General features: G+C 35.5%; 1 protein-coding gene across 10 annotated transcripts in view; it reads right to left on the bottom strand.

Annotated features, from left to right (window-relative positions):
* The window catches only part of RBL1 (RB transcriptional corepressor like 1), a 96,911-nt gene that overhangs the window by 48,015 nt on the left and 26,129 nt on the right, over window positions 1-22,767 (bottom strand). For 9 of the 10 annotated variants that reach the window (XM_077169288.1, XM_077169335.1, XM_077169343.1 and 6 more), the window contains 6 exons: window positions 22,405-22,591; window positions 10,710-10,876; window positions 9,644-9,756; window positions 9,356-9,459; window positions 6,491-6,628; window positions 4,808-4,972 (listed from right to left, as the gene is read on the bottom strand). In XM_077169288.1, coding sequence (XP_077025403.1) covers window positions 4,808-4,972; window positions 6,491-6,628; window positions 9,356-9,459; window positions 9,644-9,756; window positions 10,710-10,876; window positions 22,405-22,591 — 874 coding nt within the window. The remainder of the gene's footprint in view (window positions 1-4,807; window positions 4,973-6,490; window positions 6,629-9,355; window positions 9,460-9,643; window positions 9,757-10,709; window positions 10,877-22,404; window positions 22,592-22,767) is intronic. The other variant, XM_077169309.1, reaches the window with a different exon arrangement.

The following is a 22,767-nucleotide window of genomic DNA, read 5'->3' as shown; positions in this document are numbered from 1 at the left end:
TGCTGAGCCACTGTGGCCCACCCCATTTATTTACTCTTGATATTGCTGTGCTACTGTTGCTGTCTTCCTATTAACTATAGAACAAAGGATGCAATATTAGTTTTCCCCTTAGATCTCTCTTTTATTAACACTTGCACAAGATCAAACCTTTGAAGTAGTTCATGCCAGAACTTATTTATAATTATAGAGTAATTGGTGGGATATATGCCTTTATGCAACCCCTTTCAATCGTGTTCACCTTCAACATAGCAATGTTACATATTACCCCACTAATGAACTATGATCACTCCTATCTGTCCCCTCACTGGGAAACCATTCACCCATCTCTAGCTTCTGTGTACCTCTAAGTCCCTTATTGTGAACCTCTGAGTTTTACCTTTTCAAGAGTAATAATAGTGAAATCAGACAGTATCTATCCTTTTGTGTCTGGCTTATTTCACTCAGCATTATGTCCTCAAGGTTCATTCATGTTGCCATATGCTTCAGGACCTCATGTCTCATTGCTGCATAATATTCCATCATTTGTACATACCACATTTTGTTTATCCACTCATCTATTGATGGGCGCACGTGGACTGTTTCCATCTTCAGGCAATTATAAATAGTACTGCTAAGAATATCAGTGTGAAAATGTCTGTTCATGTGACTGCTTTCAGCTCTTTTGGGTATATGTTTACCTTGTTAAGATAATTTTGTAAGTTGATTTCCTTGACTTGTCTATAGTTTTGAATTTGGTGGGTTTTTGTTGAAGGCCCCATTTGCACCTAGTTTGCCACTAATTACTTGCCAAACCAAAACTCAAATCTTGTGGAAGGGATGCAATTCTACTTGAGGCAAATCAACAGATGGCATGCTTGAGCCACCTTGTCCCCTCAGTCCTGGCTCTCCCCATGTGTGGTAGCCACCAAGTAACATGGCACAGAGGGGTGGGAGCGGCTATTCTTAGTGCCCGGCAGGGCACCTGTTCTTGGTGCCCATTCCAGCAGGCCAAGAAACAACTCACATTCCCTTGGGGAACCAGCCCACCGGGTCTGTGAGGAAGAGGCACCAGCCACCATGGCTTGGAGACTCACAGTTGTGAGTGGGATCTCAACTGTCCCACCATTCCTGACTGGTGCACAATATGCAACCGGTCACTGAAGTCCCTCAAAGAGTTGTTCCTCGCAGTTCCTGGCCATTCACCAGCTGCCCTAGAGGACAGAACAAATTCTACTCCTTACCATGCCACCATCTTGCCCTGCCTCCTCCTCTAGCATATTTTTAATTTCATCTATTGTGCCTTTAATTTCCCTAAGTTGGTATTTTTCTCTGCATATTTTCAAACACTTTTTGATGCTCAACCAGTGTCTTCTTAATATCCTTTATCTCTTTAGTCATACTTTCCTCAGTCTCCTTGAATTGATTTAGGAGACTTGTTTGAACATCTTTAATGAATTGTTTCAAATTCTGTATCTCCTCTGACTCCTTAATTTGTTGCTTTGACTGGGCCATACCTTCTAGTTTCTTACTATGGCTTGGAATTTTTTGCTGCTAGCTGGGCACTTGACCATCTTGATTTGATTATCTTGATGAGATTATTCTGAAGGTTGGTTTCTCTCTCTCATCTAGGATTTTGTTTTTGAGATTGGGTTTGTGTTAAGACTCTTCTTTAACACTTGGTTTATCAGTATTTCCCAGCCAAAACAGGGCCAGGGACCCAGGCTGGGAATGGAGACCAGTTCCTAAGGACGCTGCAGAGAGGTTCAAGAAAGAGACCCAGAAGACTTTTTTTCAGCTCCACTTATTCAGCCTGCACAGCAGATGGCGCTCTTTGTCAAGAAGCCTTTTGACGCTCCCAGAAGATGCATTTTCTTGGCCTGCTGAGCAATCTATTCCCTGCAGCCCCCCGAAGCCAGGGTATTTTTATCATTTTGGTGGCTCTGCCCTCTGACAGGGGTCCATACAATGGTGCAACAGTACTTGTCTGGGGTGGGCTAAAGCAGTAGGATCCAGCAGTCTAAATTTGCTGGCCAACAGCTGGATCAGCACTGGGCTATGTTCCCCTCTGTTCTTGAGGAGGTGGACTTCCGTGGACCTTCCAGTCTGAAGCAACCTGCCAGGCAGTGATTGGGCCTACCCAATGCTGACCTGAGGGTGGGGATGGGTGCCAGTAGCCATAGCCAAGTGAGTTACTTGGTTTTTCACCATAGTTTTTCAATCTCTTTGTCCCAGTCTTCCCTGGATGCTGTGCAGTACTCCCCTGGTCTATGGAGCCCAAGAACAACTGTTTCGGACAACTTCTGCTTGTTTACTCACTGTTTTGGGAAGAGGAGTGAGACCTGCAATTCTGTATTCCACTACTTTCCTGTAAGTCTACTCCCAGGGTGGGTCTTAATCTGGACTACTGAGGCTTTATAAAGGTAAAGTAATTGGGAGGAAGCCACTGGGACTCTGAAAAGAAAGGGGCGAACATGGGTTTGTGATGGGAAAGTCATGGAACCCCAAGCGTTGCCAAATGCTTCTGACCACAGGGCAAAGCAAGACTTTTAGTTCTCAAAACTGAGAGACAACGAATTCCCATTCTTTAACCCAACCCAGCCAACTAAAACACCTACTAATTATTAGGTCGGGGGGAACGGGGAAAGACATCGCAACTCGAGCTGTGGAGCTGTGTCGCCACTCCCAACATGTCTTCCGAACGAGGAAGTTAACTGTTACGATAATAGCGCTTGCAAAAAACGCGACCTGACCCCCTTGCTTAAATGTGCCACCCCTTCCGGACGTCACCTGACCCCCTTGCTTGAAAAACCGCCCATGCCAAGACCCAGGCGCAGACTCACCTCTCTCCATCGTGGGTTCCGTGAGCTGTGCCCAGGAGCGCAGCAATAAAACACACTTTAAATTTCCTGGTCTACTTTCTTTCTTTCTCACCCTCTCATCTCTTAAACCTTTCACTAATTATAACAGGCCAGCAAGCTAAGACACCTACTAATTAAAACCTATAATGGAAAATTAGTTTTCTAACCTTTTTCTATTTTATTTCCCTTTCCTTCTTACCTCTTTGTAAAATATGTCAACTTCCGTAAAATTCTTAATGTAGCCTATGTATATGAAAAGGAGTGCATCTCACTTAATCTTACAATTTACCTATTTAAGTTATTGCCCACCAGAAGTAAAACTATGAGATAGGCATTAGCATTTTCAATTTAGGTATGAGAAAATTGAGGTTCAAAATGTGAAATATGCCCAAGGCTATACTACAATTAATTAATAGGGCCAGGACTCGAATCCAAATCTTCTTCCTTCAAGTTTATAGCCTTTTCCACTTTCCTGATGGATTCTAAAACAGAAATACTAATGAATACTGAAGACTTCCCAATTAATAAAAATCACTTGCAAAAGACCAAAGAGGCCTAAAGATAGATTTCAAGAAGCCATCTTTTTAATTCTTCCTGGTCTTGGACAGTTCTTCCAACAGTTTGGGATTAGGGAAAAATTCAAGAAGATTAATGAAATATAAGGATACACAGAAATGCCAAAGAGGATAAAAAACCAGGAGTACGAAAGAGTAGCTTAGTTAGAGGAGAAAACTCAGCTTCTTACACAATACTAAACAAAAATGTGTGATATGTGTATTAGGCACAAATGTCTAATTTTTAAAAAAATTCTAAATACCACTAATGACAAGTATTTAACCTTTATATAGACATTTGAAAAGTAAAAAACTGATAGGCATAATGGTTTCTTATATATGACATAAAATGTACAAGCAACAAAAGAAAATTTAAATTTTGCATCATCAAAATTAAAAACTTTTGTACTCCAAAGGACAGCACCAAAAATATGAAAAGACAACATACAGAATGGGAGAAAATATTTGCAAGGCATATACCTGATAAGAGACATATCTAGAACACATAAAGAGCCCCTACAACTCAATAATGAAAAAACATAACCCAACTGAAAAATGGGCAAAGGCTTTGAATAGACTTTTCTAGATGTACAAATGGCTAATAAGCTATGAAAAGATGTTCAGCCTTATTAGCCACCAGGGAAATGCAAATCAAAACCACAAGATACCACTGCATACCTGCTAGGATGGCTATAATAAAGAAGACAGATAAAAAGAGTATTGGAAAGGATGAGAAGAAACTGGAGCCCTTACACATTGCTGGTGGGAATGTAAATGGTGCAGCCACTTTGAAAAACAGTCTGACAGTTTCTTCTAAAGGTTAGAGTTACCATTTGTCCCAGTAATTATGCCCTAGAAGCATATAGGGATATATACAAGAAAAATGAAAACATGTCCACCCTAAAACTTGTACACAGATGTTCAAAACAAAAGTATTCAAATTAGCCCAAAGGTAGAAGCAACCCACATATATAACAACTGCTAAATGGATAAAAAAACGTGGTATACTCATATAACAGAATATTATGTCAATAAAAATGTATGCTACGACATGGATGGACCACGAAAACATCATGTAAGTGAAGGAAACCAGTCACAAAGGACCACATTTATGATTTCATTTATATGAAATGTCCAGGATAGGCATATTGAGAGACAGAAAGTAGACCAATGGTCACCTAGAGCTCAGAGGGTGGAAGAAAATGGAGAGTGAAGGCTAATGGGTATGTGGTTTCTTTCTGAGGTGATTAATACATTAGAAATTTGATTGTGTTGAAGGTTGTACAACTCTGCTAATATTTTTAAAACCATTGAATTGCATATTTTAAATGGACGAATTATATGGTACAGGAATTAATTATATCATAATAAAGCTGTTATTTAGAAATGATGTTAGTAACCAAGGCTTGCCCTTACTTCTTCACAGGTAGGAACTCTGTTAGCAGAAGCCTGGAGAGCCTCCCATAGTGCAGAATCATGACTCCATGCCAAATTCTCCAAAATCTGTTCTTCGATGCTATTCAGATGTTTCACCATGTCCCTGGAGAGTCCCTCCTCTGAACGGATCACCACCTCAATAACCTGGAAAGGAGAAGATTGAGAAGACAGTGTGGTCTTAAGTAGTCAGTTCTAGACTGGGCTTATATTGCTGGCTCTGGCTTTACTATGTTACACAGAACCCATGACATCTTTGAACCATAAGTCTGGAGCTTCTTAATATCTTCTAATTTATAAAGGACCTTTAATTTATAAAAAACATTACTTTAAAATATTTTCACATACATTTTTCTTTTCATTTTTTATTTTATTCATGGAAAATTGAGGCAGTGATAGGTGTAAACTGTTCAATGGACCAACAGTGTTAGAAGTTGGGACTTGGGTTCCCATGAATTTTTTTTTTTCCCATGAATTTTTAATTTACTGTCCCTTCCTAGACTGTTCTTTCCAATATTTCTAAAGGATAAATGAATAAAATACTGTAAAAGAACTGCTTATATATACTATAATTCCATTTTCATAAGAGAAAATATCTAGAATAAAGTCTGAATAAATACACGTAAAATATTAATAATGATTATTTTGGACTGGTATAATTATGGATGATTTTAATACATACACTTATCTGTATATTCTATTTTTCTTCAATGAGCATCTATTATTTATATGGTTAAAAAAACAAAAGCATTTAAAAAAAGCTTCTTGAATGAAATAAGGAGGTTACAAATAGATATAAATTATTATTAATGTTGTGGCCAAAAACTGAACTTTTTCCTGATAACAAATAGGAAAATCTGAACACAAACAGCAACACTAAAGTAAATATATAGAATCAATTTTCCGTAAAAAATTTTAAAACATTTTAATTATGCTTAGTCAAGAATTCAAATGAATAAGGTTTCTAATGATCTGACTTTCTATAACTTTGCCTCAGGAACATTTCAGTTATAAAAATTTAACTCTTCAAACTAATTTTTCTATCAATAGTTTGAGAGTAGCACACATAACTAAACATGAACTAAATCATGCCAATAAGCATAACATTATCATTAGTCTTAAATCTGGATACTAGGTAACATTAAATGCTATTGACTGTGATGGTATAGTTCAGTAGCTATGACTTCTGTCTTATAAGACAAAGGTTAATAAAAACAGTTCTAACAGAAAAAAAGGGACGGTAAGCAAGATTAATATATACCAAATTAACACATTGAGGAAGGATCACAATAAATTATTATACCTTCATTAGCTAGTCTATCACCACAATCAGTTTTACACCTTTCTTTGGGAGGAAGCATTTTTGTTCTTCCTCATGCATCTTTTTAATAGGGTTATGATTTCCATCCATAAATATGGAACATCGAAAATAAGTAGTCACATTTGCAAGTCAGTAACAGAAAATCATTGAAGCTGTGAGATGGGCTTAATTTACTGATCCCTCATCCTCTCTCTGTTGTCTTTGATTCCACTAAAAGAAATATATATTTTCAGAACACCTCTGGAAATATTTTCCAGACATTATTACAGTGTGTTTCATTGGCACTAAGATAAATACAATGTTTATGTGAGGCACATCAAAACAGAACTTTGCTTTTATCTCACCTTATAAAAATAAAATGGTCGCAAATTGAGAACTTCAATAATCCAGGGAAAAGTACGAGGTGAGCTATAGGCAAAGAGCACAATTTCCAAACAGCAGGCCATCAAGGAACGATGAAATATATCCTGCTCTAAAAGAACCTTGGGGCAGAAAAAGACTACTGTTTAATATTTCTTGGCACTTTCAGCCTTTGCCTTTAAAGAGGGCTATATAAACAATATAAAATAATTTCTGTAACTTATATAGTATTAGATTACCAGAGAAAGAATCAGAGTTCTGAAATTGGTAAATAATTTTCTCATAATATCTAATTTTTGCTCAGTGGAAGATCTTAAATTTAAATGAGGCATATGCAACAATTTGCTTTGAGATTTGAAAAAAAATTAGTTAATATCTCCACCAAGAGAAAAAGCATTAAGATTGCTTCCTTTTATATGACTGCCAATTAGTTTGTTATCATAAGAGTGTATTATTCAAAACACTGGAATGAAGGTAATAAAATGTCACAGCTAAAACTTTTTAAAGTTGGGTTAAGGGAAAAAACTATTTCACCGTAAAGTCCTTCTCATCACTCAGTTTAAGATTTAATATCAGTTTCTGGTTTTAAAGATGGTGTTTGTGGCATCCTTGGTTCAAAAATTATCTCAGCTCAACAAAAAGAATAAGAAAGAGAAATTGAAACTCTATCTTGCATAAAACCAGACAATATATGAAGCTTCAAAGTAGACAGAAGGATGACAAAGTACTTAGCAAAGAACAGAATGGTCAAACATAAAGTCCTGCAGAGAGACCCTTAAGACAAATAGATCTATTAAACCTGAGAAAGAGACAGCAACTGAGAGCACAGGTAGGATGGAAAGCAGGGGTGAGGCAGGGGGTCGACAGGAATGGATAATTTGAAAGTCTGTAATATTTAGAGTTCTTCAAATTTCTACCTCCATCCCTACACTGAGGTGATAAGACTTCTATTCTATCGTTGGAGGAATCTGGAAGATTATTCTCTAAAAAAAATTGAACCAGAGAGACTTAGAACTTGAGAACACCAGGCACAGAGGAGGTTGAGGTTTTAGGTGAAAGTCTGCAGATTGAGACCAAGTTTCCTCTCTTGTTCTGCCCCTTAGCACCAATAATCAGGCAAGAGACTAGCAAATCTCTTTCTGGAGAAACTGAAACATTTCAGAAAAGACACTGACAACTGATGCCACCTGATCATCTGAGGCCATTGGACTTTCATTCCCACTCTTGCAACCAGAGCTCTAAACTGCTTTTTTAAATGCCTCATTCCAGTATAAGTGGACAATCAAGGATCAACTGACATTAGAGGCTTTCCTTTAATGCAAAAATGTTGATCAAAACAAACAAAAAAGAAACTCAGAGGAAACTGAGACAAAGCAGGCAACAGAAGAAAACTACAAAGAAATCTAAATTAATAAGCCCAGAAAACAAGAAAGAGTTCTTGGAAATGAAAATATAGCTGAAATAAAAAATTCATTAGGATTAGAAGATAAAAAGTTGAACTATCCATAAATGAACAAGACAAAGAAATGGAAAATAAGAGAACTGACTAAAACGTCCATTTTCTGACAGAAAATCAGAAAGGATACAGAAGAACTCAACACCATCAATCAACAGGTTGACATTTATAGAATATAAATAGAATTTATATTCTATGATGATTTATAGAATACTCCACCCGACAATAGCAGAATAAACATTCTTTTCAAATCCCCACAGAACGTTTACCTAGATAAACCATACTCTGGGTCATAAAACAACCAACACACTTAAAATAACTAAATCATACAGTGTATGTTATAAAATTATGGAGATGGAAAACAGTGCTTGAGGGGAGTGAGTACAACTATAAAGCGGTAGCATGAAGGAGATCTTTCTGGTGACAGAATAGTTCGGTATCTTGGTTTTGGTGGTAGTTATGCTACTCCAAGCATGTGATACAGTGGTAGAGAGTTATACAAACACATTGTTCTAATGTCAATTTTCTGGTTTTGATATTATATTATGAATAATGTAACCATTGTGGGAAAATGAATAGAGGGAACTTTCTGTACTATTTTTCAACTTTCTATGAATCTGTAAATATTTCAGAATAAGAAGTTAAAAAATTTACTTCCTATACACAATTTCTCAGGAAGCTTTGGGAGCATATACTCCATCAAAATGTTGGGATAAACCATGAAAGATGAAGACAAAGGATTCAGGAAAAAGGGACACCAATACAGAAGGATGAAGAAAATTTCTAGGAAAATAGAGAAATTTCATGTTAAGTTATGTAGCATCCTTAGACATCAATCTGTTCTTATTAGAATATAAGGTCAGAGGGCTCCAAGAGTGAGTGCAAGATGGGTAAGGGAAAGAGGGAACGAAACTGACAAATCATACGACAGGCTTGACTTTGTGGAAAAATTCTTTATCTTTTATATCAGTGTTGGAAAGTATGGTTAGACTTGGTCAGATATTCAAAGAAATGAAGCAATCTTTTTTTAGGACATCACTATTTTATAATCCAAAATCCCTGGGAGGTATGGGCAATACTTCAATTATCAGGTGGTTGAATGGTTGGAAGGATTCATTATTAGCTAGCTAAGAATAAAGGACAAAAAAGGACCCGAAAAGAAAGGAGGTTGATTGTGTGCCAAAGACAAATTTTACGTATTTCATATTTCTGTGTACAGGTGCCTGGCACTAGAAGTGCCAAAGACAACTAAGGTCAACTACTATGTTATCTTTGCCATGTTTACCACAGACTGCTGACTCCTACAAAGCATTATGGAGCCTCTCAAAACATTGCCTCCCTAAGCTTAGGGTTTTTTGACCTTGCCAGTGGCTGGGAGTGTGGGTCTACTTACTGACATGTCCATTCCATGAAGTCTTCGTGTTTCCTGAACCATTACAGACTCTAACATTTTATAATACAAAATTTCTGCAAGTTTTAGTCTGTTTATAGCAAAGTCTGCAGGGGAAAGAACAGGAAAATATGTATTAATGAAATCTAGCTGTTAAGGACTGAGGAACAAAACTTTAATCTGTAAAGTAAGAATAGCAGGAAAGGAAGAAATAATGATAATTTCTATTATTTTGGTGAGGACAATCTATCTACTTTTAATGCTGGACCAATCTTAGTTTTCTGTTTTTACCTATATGGGATCCTGGCTGTTCATCTGTTGACTGAGTGTAGTGTTGGCAGAAAGTCTCTCCTATTCCTTTCACTATTTTCATAATATTTTCTATAGGATTACGCTTACATGACCTACAAAATACAAGAGTAACACAATTACCATGGTGGAAAAAAAAAAGATTAGAAACATCTTTTTCTTTCAAGTATTACTTTGGTTTTTAGTGGCCAAAGTTCTATTTTCACTTATAACTTCATATATGGAAACAAAGCATATTTCAAACAAGTTCACAGCCTTCAAATAAAGTCACCTGACATACTATTCTGTTTGGAATTGCAAACATCAGAGGAGTTCACGTCCTCTATGTCATGCTTCTGTTTATATGATGTTCCAGAAAAAGCAAAACTATAGGGACAGAAGACATATCAGTGGTTGCCAGAGACTGAGGGAGGAGTCGACTACAAAGAAGCACAAATTTTGGGGGTGATATACTATTTCGTGTTTTGATTGCAGTAGAAGTGGTTATACAACTGTATGAAAGTATTGTTAAATCTCACACAAGTGTACACTAAAAAGGGTGATTCTTATTATATATAAATTATATTTCAATAAACCTGAATTAAGAAAAATATTTATTAGAAAGATGATGTGGCAGTTTTTAAATCAATATTTAAATATATATCTAAATATATAAATGTTTGTTTTTATAAGTGATCTTTAAGATATATTTAACCTTGAGAGTCTATAATCATTCTCTAGGGTAGGTATATAATCTAGAACCTAGATTACAGATTCTAGATCTAGGTCTATATGAAATAAATAATATTTCTTCTTATTATTAAGAATAATAATTATTAATTATTATTAATTAATAATAATTAATTAATATTATTTATTATGAAATATTTATATACAATCTTTAATAGGTACTTCCAGCTTGTTTTAGGCCAACATACCTTGTGATTGAAATGGCACAGTAAAATGTGCCAGACATATATCCACTATTTCAAGAATTCTGAATATGCTAAAAATAAAATAAAATCTAATTTTAAAAAGACATCCAGGAAAATAACAGTATTGTACTTACTCAAAAATATCTGTAAGTTGTTCACTTGGTGCATTTTTCAGTCCGGCCACAATACTTTGTAACCGGCTCACACTTTGGGTTGCTGAAGCAACAGGAGTGATTACTGCTTCTTTTTCTCGTAAATATCTCCGTCCTGTCAGTGGGGTAGAAGGTGCAAACGATCTTTTCTGTGAGAAAAGAAAAATCTGTGAGATCAAAAAATTGCATTCCCAAATGACATATTTAAAAAGCTGAAAACAAAAAACTGCCAATCAATAATTCCATATCTGATAAAAGCGTATTTAAAAATGGGGGAATTGATAAAAATGAGGGAAAAGGTGGGCAACAGTGGCTCAGTGGCAGAATTCTCGCCTGCCTGGCCAGAGACCCAGGTTCAATTCCGGGAGCCTGCTCATGCCAAAAAAAAAAAAGGAGGGAAAGATGAAGACATTCCCAGATAAACAACAGCCAATGAGGGCTTCCGGGAAGGTGGCGGAGGGAGGTGAAGTGAGTTCACTCCTGCTCTGTGAAACAAGATAGAAGACCGGGAGAAAATGTCCAGAACAGCAGATCCTGAGGGTGTTGAGTAGTCTAGAAGGGTCTTCAGGCAGCTGAGGGGGACGAGGATTGGGAGATAGTGAGTGGTACGGGTGACTGGGTTCCCCACTGGGTGAACTGCAGTGCACCAGGGAGGTGCGACAGGAGGGAACTGACCCTCCTTCGCTCCAGCTTGCACAGCTGCCAGCTGGGGAAACCTCCCCACATGGTTGTGGTGGACAGCCCCTGCAGGGAGAACAGTGATTGCCCATGGTAGGGTGGGCCTCGCAGTGGTGGGGAGTCATCACCCTGGTGGGTAAGGGAAAAGCCAGCCCACAGTCACAGTATCTGGCAGGCCCACCAGCACTGCAGATCAGCTGATCCCCCACATGCTGGTCGGCTTCCCACTCCCCTGGCTGAGACCTGCTGGTCAGCTGCTGCTGGCAGAGGGGACCTCCTGCTGAACACGCCGACCCCTAGTCACTCTGGCCAGGAGGGGCGGGGATGAGGGAGGACACTCTAGAGCATCATCTGCTGGCCAGATGCAGTAAGTGCAGGTCGGCTGCACCAGACAGGGAGGGGAGAGCTTGAAGGAGGAGCCTCACTGTTGCCACCTGCTGAGGAGAAGGGGTAAGTGCAGGTAAGCTAACTCCCTATCTACCTAGGTATTTATTTTTATTTAATTTTATTTTTTCTTCTCAATATTCCTTTTTAACTTCCCTCCCTTTTAAAACATATTCTTTCTGTACATTATTTATTTATTTATTTATTAAATGTACCAACATACAAACACAAACATTCTTACCATATGATCATTCCATTCTACATATATAATCAGTAATTCACAATATCATCACAGTTGCATATCATCATCATGATCATTTCTTAGAACATTTGCATCAATTCAGAAAAAGAAATAAAAAGAAAAAAAAATTCATACATACCATACCCCTTACCTCTTCCTTTCATTGATCACTAGCATTTCACTCTACTAAATTTATTTTAATATGTTCCCCATTATTTATTTATTTTTAATCCATATGTTTTACTCATCTGTCCATAAGGTAGATAAAAGAAGCATCAGACACAAGGTTTTCACAATCATAAAGTCACATTGTGAAAGCTATATCCTTACACAATCATCTTCAAGAAACATGGCTACTGGAACACAGCTCTACATTTTCAGGCAGTTCCCCTCAGTTTCTCTATTAAACCTTAACTAAAAAGGTGATGTCTATTTAATGCTTAAAAATAAGCCAAGGATAACCTCTTGACTCTGTTTGGAATCTCTCAGTCATTGATACTGTATTTTGTTTCATTTCTCTCTTCCCCCTTTCAGTTGAGGTTTTCTCAATCCGTTGGTGCTGGCTGAATCCTAGCTCATTCTAGGATTTCTCTCCCACATTGCCAGGAAGGTTCACATAGGAGTCACGTCCCACGTAGAGAGCAGGAGGGCAGTGAGTTTGCTTGTGTTGGCTGAGAGAGAGAAGCCACATCTGAGCAATGAAAGAGGCTCTTTGGGGGTGACTCTTAGGCCTAATTTTAAGTAGGCTTAGCCTATCCTTTGCGGGGTTAAGCTTCATATGAACAAACCCCTAGATTGGGGGCTCAGCCTATTGCTTTGGTTGTTCCTACTGCTTGTGAGAATATCAAGAATTCTCCACTTGGGGAAGTTGAATTTTCCCCCTTTCTCACCATTCCCCCAAGGAAACTTTGCAAATACATTTTTATTCACTGTTCAAATCCTTCTGGGATTATCGAGGCATCACCCTGGACAAACCTACAAAATCTCACACCCTACTCAAGGTTCCATGTACTTATGGTGTTCAGTTAAGCTGTTCACATAAGTTATATTAGAAAATGCACTAGTCAAAATATAAATTTTGTACCAAATAAACATTTTTTGCTTTAGTCTCACACACAAGTTAAAGTTTTAAAATAAGAATTACCATCTATTTTCAACACACTGCATTACTGACATCTTTGTTCTGCCTCATGCAAAACATTTTTAAATTTTTTCATGTAGTCACTATCATTATATACACTAGGCATTCCTAGATAATACCATCTCAGTCTTTATATCTTTCTTTCTGATCTTTCTGTATGTTTTGATTAGTAATATACTTGTTCTTTTCATTATTAAAAAATTTTAATAGAGATTTTATATTATATTTTACTCATTTTCTATATTTTATTTCACATATTATTTTTTATTACTCCATTTCATTTATTTTTATTATTACTATTGTTATTTTTCTCTTAAACTTTCTCTCCCTCTGGTGAGCACCAGCCTGAGTTCACTCCCAGTATGCCCTGGGGTTTCTCCTTTTGATTCTAGTGCCTACTACTGTTGAGGTGTATTTTGTTGTGGTTCTTGTTTTTGAATTCCATATATATATATTTTTGCTCATTTTAAAAACTTTTTTACAGAACTCTTGTCTTCTATTATTTTTCATAAATAATTCATCATAATTACAAATATTTCATAGAAGATAGAGTCCAAAACCACGCTGTTACTTTGATGCCCCAATACCCAACACACTAACAATGGAGTTTCATATTTTTATTATACTATTATTTTACTTCATTATTATTATTATCTCTTTTTTCTTTTCTTTTCTCCTTTTTTTTTTTTTTTTGCATGGGCAGGCACCGGGAATTGAACCCAGGTCTCGGGCATGGCAGGCGAGAACTCTACCTACTGAGCCACTGTGGACCGCCCTTTTCTCATTCTTTTTTTTGCATGTGTTTGCACAGGCTAGGAGCCCACCTTGTCTCCTTCATGGTAGTCATCCATTCTGCCTCTGGAGTACCAGTGCACTCCACCCTACCTTACAAATAGACCCTTAAGTTGAAGTACATCCCCTACATGAGATCTGGACCTTGATTTGGCAAAGAATAACTGACAAAGTGCAAAAGGAAACATTCAGCAAAAACTAAGTAAATACATAACTTTAGAAGAGTGAGGGAAACCAACCTGCATAATAACAATATCAAAATAATCAAATGCCTGAACACAAGAGAAAAATCACAAAACACACAAAGGTCCAAGTAGAAATGGCCCAGCCAAATGACCAAGTGAAAATTCCAGAGGGGACTGTGCAATTGTGAAAACCTTGTGCCTGATACTCCTTTTATCTATGGTATGGACAGATAAGTAAAAAATATGGATTAAAAATAAATAAATAATAGGGGGAACAAATGTTAAAATACATTGAGTAGATTGAAATACTAGTGATCAATGAAAGGGAATGGTGAGAGTATAGAAAAAATAGGGGGAACAAAGGTTAAAATATATTGGGTAGATGGAAATACTAGTGGTCAATGAGAGGGAGGGGTAAGAGGTATGGTATATATGAGTGTTTTCTTTTTTCTTTTTCTTTTTCTGGAGTGATACAAATGTTCTAAGAAATGATCATGGTGATAAATATACAACTATGTGATGATATTGTGAGTCATTGATTATACACCAAGAATGGAATGTGCATATGTTAAGAATGTTCATGTTTGTACGTTTTGTTTTGGCAATAAAAAAATAAATAATAAATACATAAATAAATAAAATAAATAAATAAATAAACCAAGCACCAAAAAAAAAACCAGAAAGAAAGAAAAAGAAACAAATGTAACTTACATAACTGAAGAGCTATCTTGGTTGGAGTATAAATATTAAAGATTATTTTTTTCTAAAAAAAAAAAATTCCAGAGGGGACACAGAATATGGAACAACTTACTCAGGATATTTATAAAGAAATAAAGGATATCAAGAAGACACTAGAAGAGCATGAAGAATAATTCTGGAGGTAAAATAGAAAAATGGCAGATCTCACAGAAATGAAAGATACAGTAGACCAAATAAAAGATATGGTGACGACACAGAATAGCAGATTCGAAGAAGCAGAAGGAAGAATAAGTGAGCTAGAAGATAGAATAGAACTAGAGTGCACAAAAGAACAAATGGCAAGAAAGAGGGAAAAAATGCAACTGGATCTTAGGGAAATGATGGACAAGAGGCGCAAAAATATAAGAATTATTGGTGTCCCAGAAGAAGAGAAGGGTAAAGGGTTGGGAAAGTTAGTTGAACATATAACCAGAGAAAACTTCCCAACCCTTATAAAAGACATGAATATGTTCACCAAAGAGACCCAGTGAACTCCAAACAGAATAAATCCAAACAAGCCTACTCCAAGACACATACTAATCAGACTGTCAGGTGTTGAAGAGAAACAGAAAGTCCTGAAAGCAGCATGAGAAAAGGAATCTACTACATAAGGGGAAACACTACTACATAAGACTGACCTTAGACTACACAACAGGCACCACAGAAGCAAGAAGACAGTGGTATGATATATCTAAGATTCTGAACGAGAAAGGCTTTCAACAAAGAATTCTTTATCTAGACAAGTTATCCTTCAAAATTGAGGGAGAGATTAAAATCTTCAAAGATAAAGAAAGATTGAGAGAACTAGTTAACAGGAGACCAGCCCTATAAGAAATACTAAAGGAAGCTCTGTCAGCTGATAAAAAAAGACAGGAGAGGGAGGTCTGGAGGAGGGCACAGAATTAAAGAATATGAGTAAAGGTAATTTAAAGGAAAAGAGAGAGAGAGAAGGAAAACAATACACAGATCTGACAAATAAAAAATAAAGGACAAGATGATACACTCAAGAACTGCTTTTACAGTAATTACTTTGAATGTTAATTGACTAAACTCACCAATTAAAAGATACAGACTGATAGAATGGATCAAAAAATATAATCCATCTATATGCTGTTTACAAGAGATACATCTTAGACTCAAGGACACAGTTAGATTGAAAGTGAAAGGAGGGAAAAGACCTTTTATGCAAGCTGTAACCAAAAGAAAGCAGAAGTAGCCATACTATCAGACAAAATAGATTTTAAATGTAAAGCTATCATAAGAGACAAAGAAGGGCATGACATATTAATAATAGGGACAATTCACCAGGAATAAATAACAATCATAAATGTGTATGCTCCCAATCAAGGAGCTCCAAAGTACATCAGGCACATATTGGGAAAACCAAAGGGAGCTATAGACATACCAACAGTAATAGTGGGAGACTTCAATACACCACTCTCCACTAGAGATAGAACAACCACACAGAGGATCAACAAGGAAATCGAGAACCTAAACAATAAAATAAATGAATTAGACATATATAGATCATTACATCCCAAAAGATCAGGATAAACATTCTTCTCTAGTGCACATGGACCATTTTCCAGGATAGATCATATACTGGGACAAAAGTCGAGTCTCTATAAATTTAACAAGATTAAAATTATTCAAAGCACTTTCTCTGATCACAGGAGAATAAAGTTGGAAATTAATAATCACCAAAGAACCAGAGCTTTTTCAAATATATGGAGATTAAATCACACACACTTAAATAATCAGTGGGTCAAGGAAGAAATTGATAGAGAAATTAGTAAATATCCGGAGACAATGATATTGAGAATATAGCATATCAAAACTTACAGGATGCAGCAAAGGCAATGCTGAGAGGGAAACGTATTACCCTAAATACCTATATTAAAAAAAAAAACAAGAACAAGCAAAACTTGAGGATTTAACAGCTCACCTGGAGAATTTAGGGAAAGGAGAGCAAACTGACTCTAAAGCAAATAAAAGAAGAGAAACGATAAAAGCTAAAGCAGAAATAAAAATAAACACACTGGAGAACAATAAAATAGAAAGGATCAACAAAACTCAAAGTTGTTTCTTTGAGAAAACAAATAAAATTGATGGTCCCCTAGCTAGACTAACAAAAAAGAAAAGAGGACACAAATAAATAAAATCAGAAATGAGAGGGGGGTTGTGACCACAGATCATGAAGAACTTTAATAAATCATAAGAGAATATTATGAACAACTAAATGCCGACAAACTAGATCATTTGTGATGAAATGCACAAATTCCTAGAAATACAGGAATTACCTATACTGACTTGACAAGAAATGAAAGCTCTCAATCGAAACCAATAACAAAGAGATCAAATTGGTCATCAAAAATCTTCCCACAAAGAAAGCCCAGGACCTGATGGCTTCACAGGAGAATTTTATCAAACTTTTAAGAAAGAACTGACACCAATCCTGCTCAAACTCTTCTAAAAAATTGAAGGAAAAGGAATGCTACCTAACTCATTTTATAAAGTTAAAATCACTCTAATACCAAAATTGGATAAAGACAATAAAAGAAAAGAAAACTACAGACCAATCTCCCTAAACAACATTGATGCGAAAATTCTTAACAAAATACTAACAAATCATATCCAATGCCACATTAAAAGAATTATACATCATGATCAAGTGGGATTCATTCCAGGAGTGCAAGGATGGTTTAATATAAGGAAATCAATCAATGTAGTATAGCATGCTAACAAAACAAAAGGGAAAAATCATATGATCATATCGATTGATGCTGAAAAAGCATTTGACAAAATCCAGCATTCTTTCCTGATAAAAACACTTCAAAAATTAGGTATTGAAGGTAATTTTCTCAATATTATAAAGAGCATATATGAAAAACCCATAGGCAGTATCATACTTAACAGTGAGAAATTGAAAGCATTCCCCTTGAGATCAGGGATGAGACAAGGATGCCCTATTATTCAACATTGTATAAGAAGTACTAGCTCAAGCAATTAGACAGGAGAAAGAATTAAAAGGCATCCAAATAGGAAGGGAAGTAGTAAAACTTTTAGTATTTACAGATGACATGATCCTATACTGAAAAAATCCTGAGAAATCTACAGTATAACTACTTGAGCTAATAAACGAACTCAGCAAAGTGGCAAGATTCAAGATTAATGTACAAAAATACACAGGCAAGGACCTATCTGAGTTGACAACTAAGGAAAAAATTCTACTCAGAATAGTGACCAGAAGAATTAAGTATCTAGGAATAAACCTAACCAGGGATGTCAAGGACTTATACACAGATTACAAAAAATTGCTAAAAAAAATTTAAATGACCTAAATAGATGGAAAGCTATTCCACACTTATAGATAGGAAGGTTAAATATCATCAAGATGTCAATCCTACCCAAATCAATCTACAGATTCAATGCAATACCAATAAAAATCCCAACAACTTGCTTTGAAGACTTGGAAAAACTGGTTATCAAATTTATATGGAAGGGAAAGAGACCTTGAACAGCTAAAGATATCCTAAAATAGAAGAGCGGATGAGTCTATCACTTCCTGACTTCAATGCTTACTATAAAACCACATGGTCAAAGCAGCATGGTACTGGCACAAAGACAAAAGGACAGACCAGTGGGATAGAATTGAGAGTGCAGAGATTGACCACCAAATTTATGGACATTTGATCTTTGAAAAGGCCCCCAAATCCACTGAATTGGGATGGAATAGTCTTTTCAACAAATGGACATGGGAGAACTGGATTTCAATAGCCAAAAGAATGAAAGAGGACCCCTATTTTACACCCTATTCAAAAATTAATTCAAAATGGATCAAAGACCTAAATGTAAGAGCCATACCATAAAATTTCTAGAAAAAAATGCAGGGAAACATCCTAAAGATCTAGCAATAGGAGGTAGCTTCTTAAACTTTACACCTAAAGCATAAGCTGTAAAATAAAAAATACAGAAATGGGAATTCCTTAACATCAAGAGCTTCGGGCAGGCCAAGGTGGCAGAGTTCTTGCCTGCCATGCCATAGACCCAAGTTCGATTCCCAGTGCCTGCTCATGTTAAAAAAAAAAAAAAAGATCAAAAGCTTCTGTGCCTCAAAAGACTTTGTTAAAAAGGTGAAGAGGCAGCCAACTCAATGGGAGAAAATATTTGGAAACCACATATCAGATATAGGTTTGATATCCTGTGTACATAAAGAACTTATACAGCTCACCAACAAAAGAAGTAACAACCCAATTATAAAATGGGCAGAGGAAATGAATAGGCACTATTCTGAACAGCAACTACAGGTGGCTAAAAAACACATGAAGAACTGCTCATCTTCATTGGCTATAAGGGAAATGCAAATTAAGACCACAATGAGATATCACCTCACACCTATAACAATGGCTGCTATTAAACAAATAGGAAACTATAAATGTTAGAGAGGATGTGGAGAAATTGGAACACTTATTCACTGTTGGTGGGAATGTAAAATGGTTCAGCCACTGTGGAAATCAGTTTAGCGTTTCCTCAGAAAAATAAATATTGAGTTGCTCTATGACCTGGCAATACCAATACTTCATATATACCCAGAAGAGTTAAGGGCAGTAACACGAACAGACATTTACACACCGATGTTCATAACAGCACTATTCACAATTGCCAAGAGATGCTCATCAACAGATGAGTGGTTAAACAAAATGTGGTATACACATATGAGATGGAATATTATGTAGCATTTAGACAAAATGATGTCCCGAAACATATGACAACATGGATGAACCTTGAGGACATAATGCTGAGTGAAACAAGTCAGACTAAAAGGATAGAAATTGTATGAATCCATTATTATGACTCAGATAAGGCCACCAGTGGTTTGGAGCAGCTAGAAGGAAAAATCTGAATTGAGGGCATGGTAGTCCATGACAACCAATAGCTGCTGGTTGAAGTGTACTTTGAAAATTATTGCTTTTTTTCTTTCCCTTCTTTGTGTATATATATGTGTGTGTATGTGTGTGTGTGTGTGTGTGTGTGTGTTATATTTTACAACTAAAAAGTTAAAAAAAACTACAGGCAGTTATAGTAATATTAGATAAAATAAATTCCTGAAATAAAAAATTTGAAGATATTTCATAACACAGCCCACTACTATGGCAAAGCTGATATTTGTAATAACTTTTTACTTGATATTTTGAGAATGCACACAGTTTTGATAGTTAATCAAATGGTAGTTAAGATACTGCTTAAAATTTAGATTCAAGTAACTCTAACATCTGTATTTATAGATTTTTTTCCTTCCTTGCTTTAATTTTAATTTGGTTTATGAAACATATTGTACCAACAGGCTTTATGATGATTACATAATTTTTTTAAAAATATGCCTATGGATAAGCTAACTTAGATATCCATTTTAGGTGATTAAGATTTACATATGTTAATTGTAAAAATATTTGTATCTTTATATTTTCCTGAAATCAGGAAAATATTTAGTAACATAGATCATTACTATAGCAATGCAGATATTTGTAAGAGCTCTCTACTTGTTATTTTGAGAACAATCACAGTTGTGTCAACTGATCAAATGGTATCTAAGTGTTTAATACTTAGAATTTAAGAACTTTGCTATCTGAATATGTAGATTTTTTCCTTGTTGCCTTAATTTTAATTTAACTTAGGAAACTTACTGTGCAAACACAGGCTTTACAATGATCATATGGATATTTTATTTAAATATGCCTATGGTTAAGCTAACTAAGATATCCATTGTTGGTGGGTCTAAGTGTATTGTTTGTTTTCTTAAATTAAAAAAAATGAACAACATAATTATGTTAAAACACTGAATGAAGCTGCATCTGAGCTATAGTTTTTGTTTGTGTTTTTTTTCTTTTTTCCCTTTTTTTATATATATATTTTTTATTATTATTTTTATTTTTATTTTTATTATTATTTTAATTTTTTTCTCTATATTACCATTCTATATCTTTTTATGTTGTTTTGCTAGTTCTTTTCCTAAATCGATGCAAATGTACTAAGAAATGATGACCATACATCTATGTGATGACATTAAGAATTACTGATTGCATATGTAGAATGGAATGATTTCTAAATGTTGTGTTAATTTTTTTTAATTAATAAAAAAAAAAAGAACAACAACAAAAAAAGCCAATGAAGTTCATCCCCACTAGACCGACCCTACAAGAGATGCTACAGAAAATTCTGAAGGTTGAAAGGGAAGGAAAACAGACAAGAGAACAAAGCCACACAATGAAATCAGGATCTCCAGCAAAGGTAATGACGTGGGTAAATATGTTAGTACCATTGTAGTTTTGCTTTGTAACTCCACTTTTTACTTCCCACAGGATCTAAAAGGCAGATGTAATGATAAATCAATGGATTTGGACTTATGTAATTTGTGACAAGAACTACATAAAGGTGGGGGGATGGAGGGATTTAGGAACCTAATTTACGTATACTATTGAAGTTTTTAAGTTGGTATAAAAGCAAATGTGATTGTTATACATTTAGGATGTTAAATTTAAGCCCCTTTGTAAAATCAAAGAAAATACTGGAGAATATGCAAAGTCACAGAGACAAAAAGCAGAGTACAGATTACCAGAGGTAGGGCGCAGGTGGAAAGGGGAGTTATTTTTGTAACTGCCCTTTAAGTTTGAAAGTATTTCAAAATAAAAAGTTTAAAATTAAAAAAGAAAAAGCTACCTTCCCCCTCAATATGTATTTAATTCAGTACATATATCATCTTCAATATTCCTATTTAGTGGTAGGTTACCATTTCCCTTCTTCTGGTTACCTACCAAATTTTTAGCAATATTATGCCTTAACATTCTTACATTTGAGTAATAATTTTTCAAAGCATTATCTTTCTATAACCTCATTCTATGATCATAATACTTCTTTGAAATATAATGTATACATATTTTTATTTTACATATGTGGAAACAGGCAAAGAGAATACAAAAAAAAAAAACTTAAGAGAAAGTTAATAACACAGCTTGGACTAAAACTTAGGTTTTCTACCTTCTAAATCAGCGTATTTTCCATTAGACTTCATCCTATAACCCATTTCACACATAAATACAGAATTAAACTTTGGCCATTAACAATCAAGTTCAGCATTATATGGCTGAATTTAGGGAAGAACACATAGTTTACATCATGGACAGGAAAGCAAACCAAATTTGAAAGCAACAGAACGAATGTTTAATTGACCAAAAGAAAGAATGGTAAGAAAGCACAAATCCTTCATATCAAACACATACTCTAATGAGAAATTCAGACATATTGGGAAACTGTATCCAAAATATGAATAATAGCAAGAAATGAGGTAAAAATACCAAATGCTGTAGTTTTAAAAATTACCTTTTAAGATTTTCAAGGTAAATATGGATTAGTAGAAGAAACTCAAGATTTAACTTGAAAGATGCTTCTGTTGTTAGTAGAATCACATATATAGAGAGAGAAAAGAATATTCAAGACTGAAGCCAGGCTATGTTATATTACTTTTTCAAAGTGCTGTTGAAGATTACATTCCACATTAGTCCGTGCTGTCAGTTTCCCTAATGGGGTATCTTCAGTGAACTTTCGAGGAGTTCCAATTTCCTCTTCTGCATCTGCTCCCAAAAAGATCCTCTCATCAAAATCACCAACAGTTAGAACATACTCTTCATACTCCTTGTTTACTGCTTTGCTGCAAAGAGAACTATTTTAAGCAGCTAGGATAAAACTAAATTACACAATAGATTATCTTGACTTGAACACAGATTTAGAGTCCACAGTCTGCAAAAATTGACTACTTCTAGTTTTTATTAACTCTGTCCACCAGAGAATATCAGGGGTTCCTGTCCAATTGTGAACATTTTTAAA

The sequence above is a fragment of the Tamandua tetradactyla genome, chromosome 1, assembly GCF_023851605.1.
Source record: "Tamandua tetradactyla isolate mTamTet1 chromosome 1, mTamTet1.pri, whole genome shotgun sequence".
NCBI classification, from domain to species: Eukaryota; Metazoa; Chordata; class Mammalia; order Pilosa; family Myrmecophagidae; genus Tamandua; species Tamandua tetradactyla.
The sequence above is the reverse complement of the archived record's forward strand: the minus strand, read 5'-3'. Positions and strand labels throughout refer to the sequence as shown.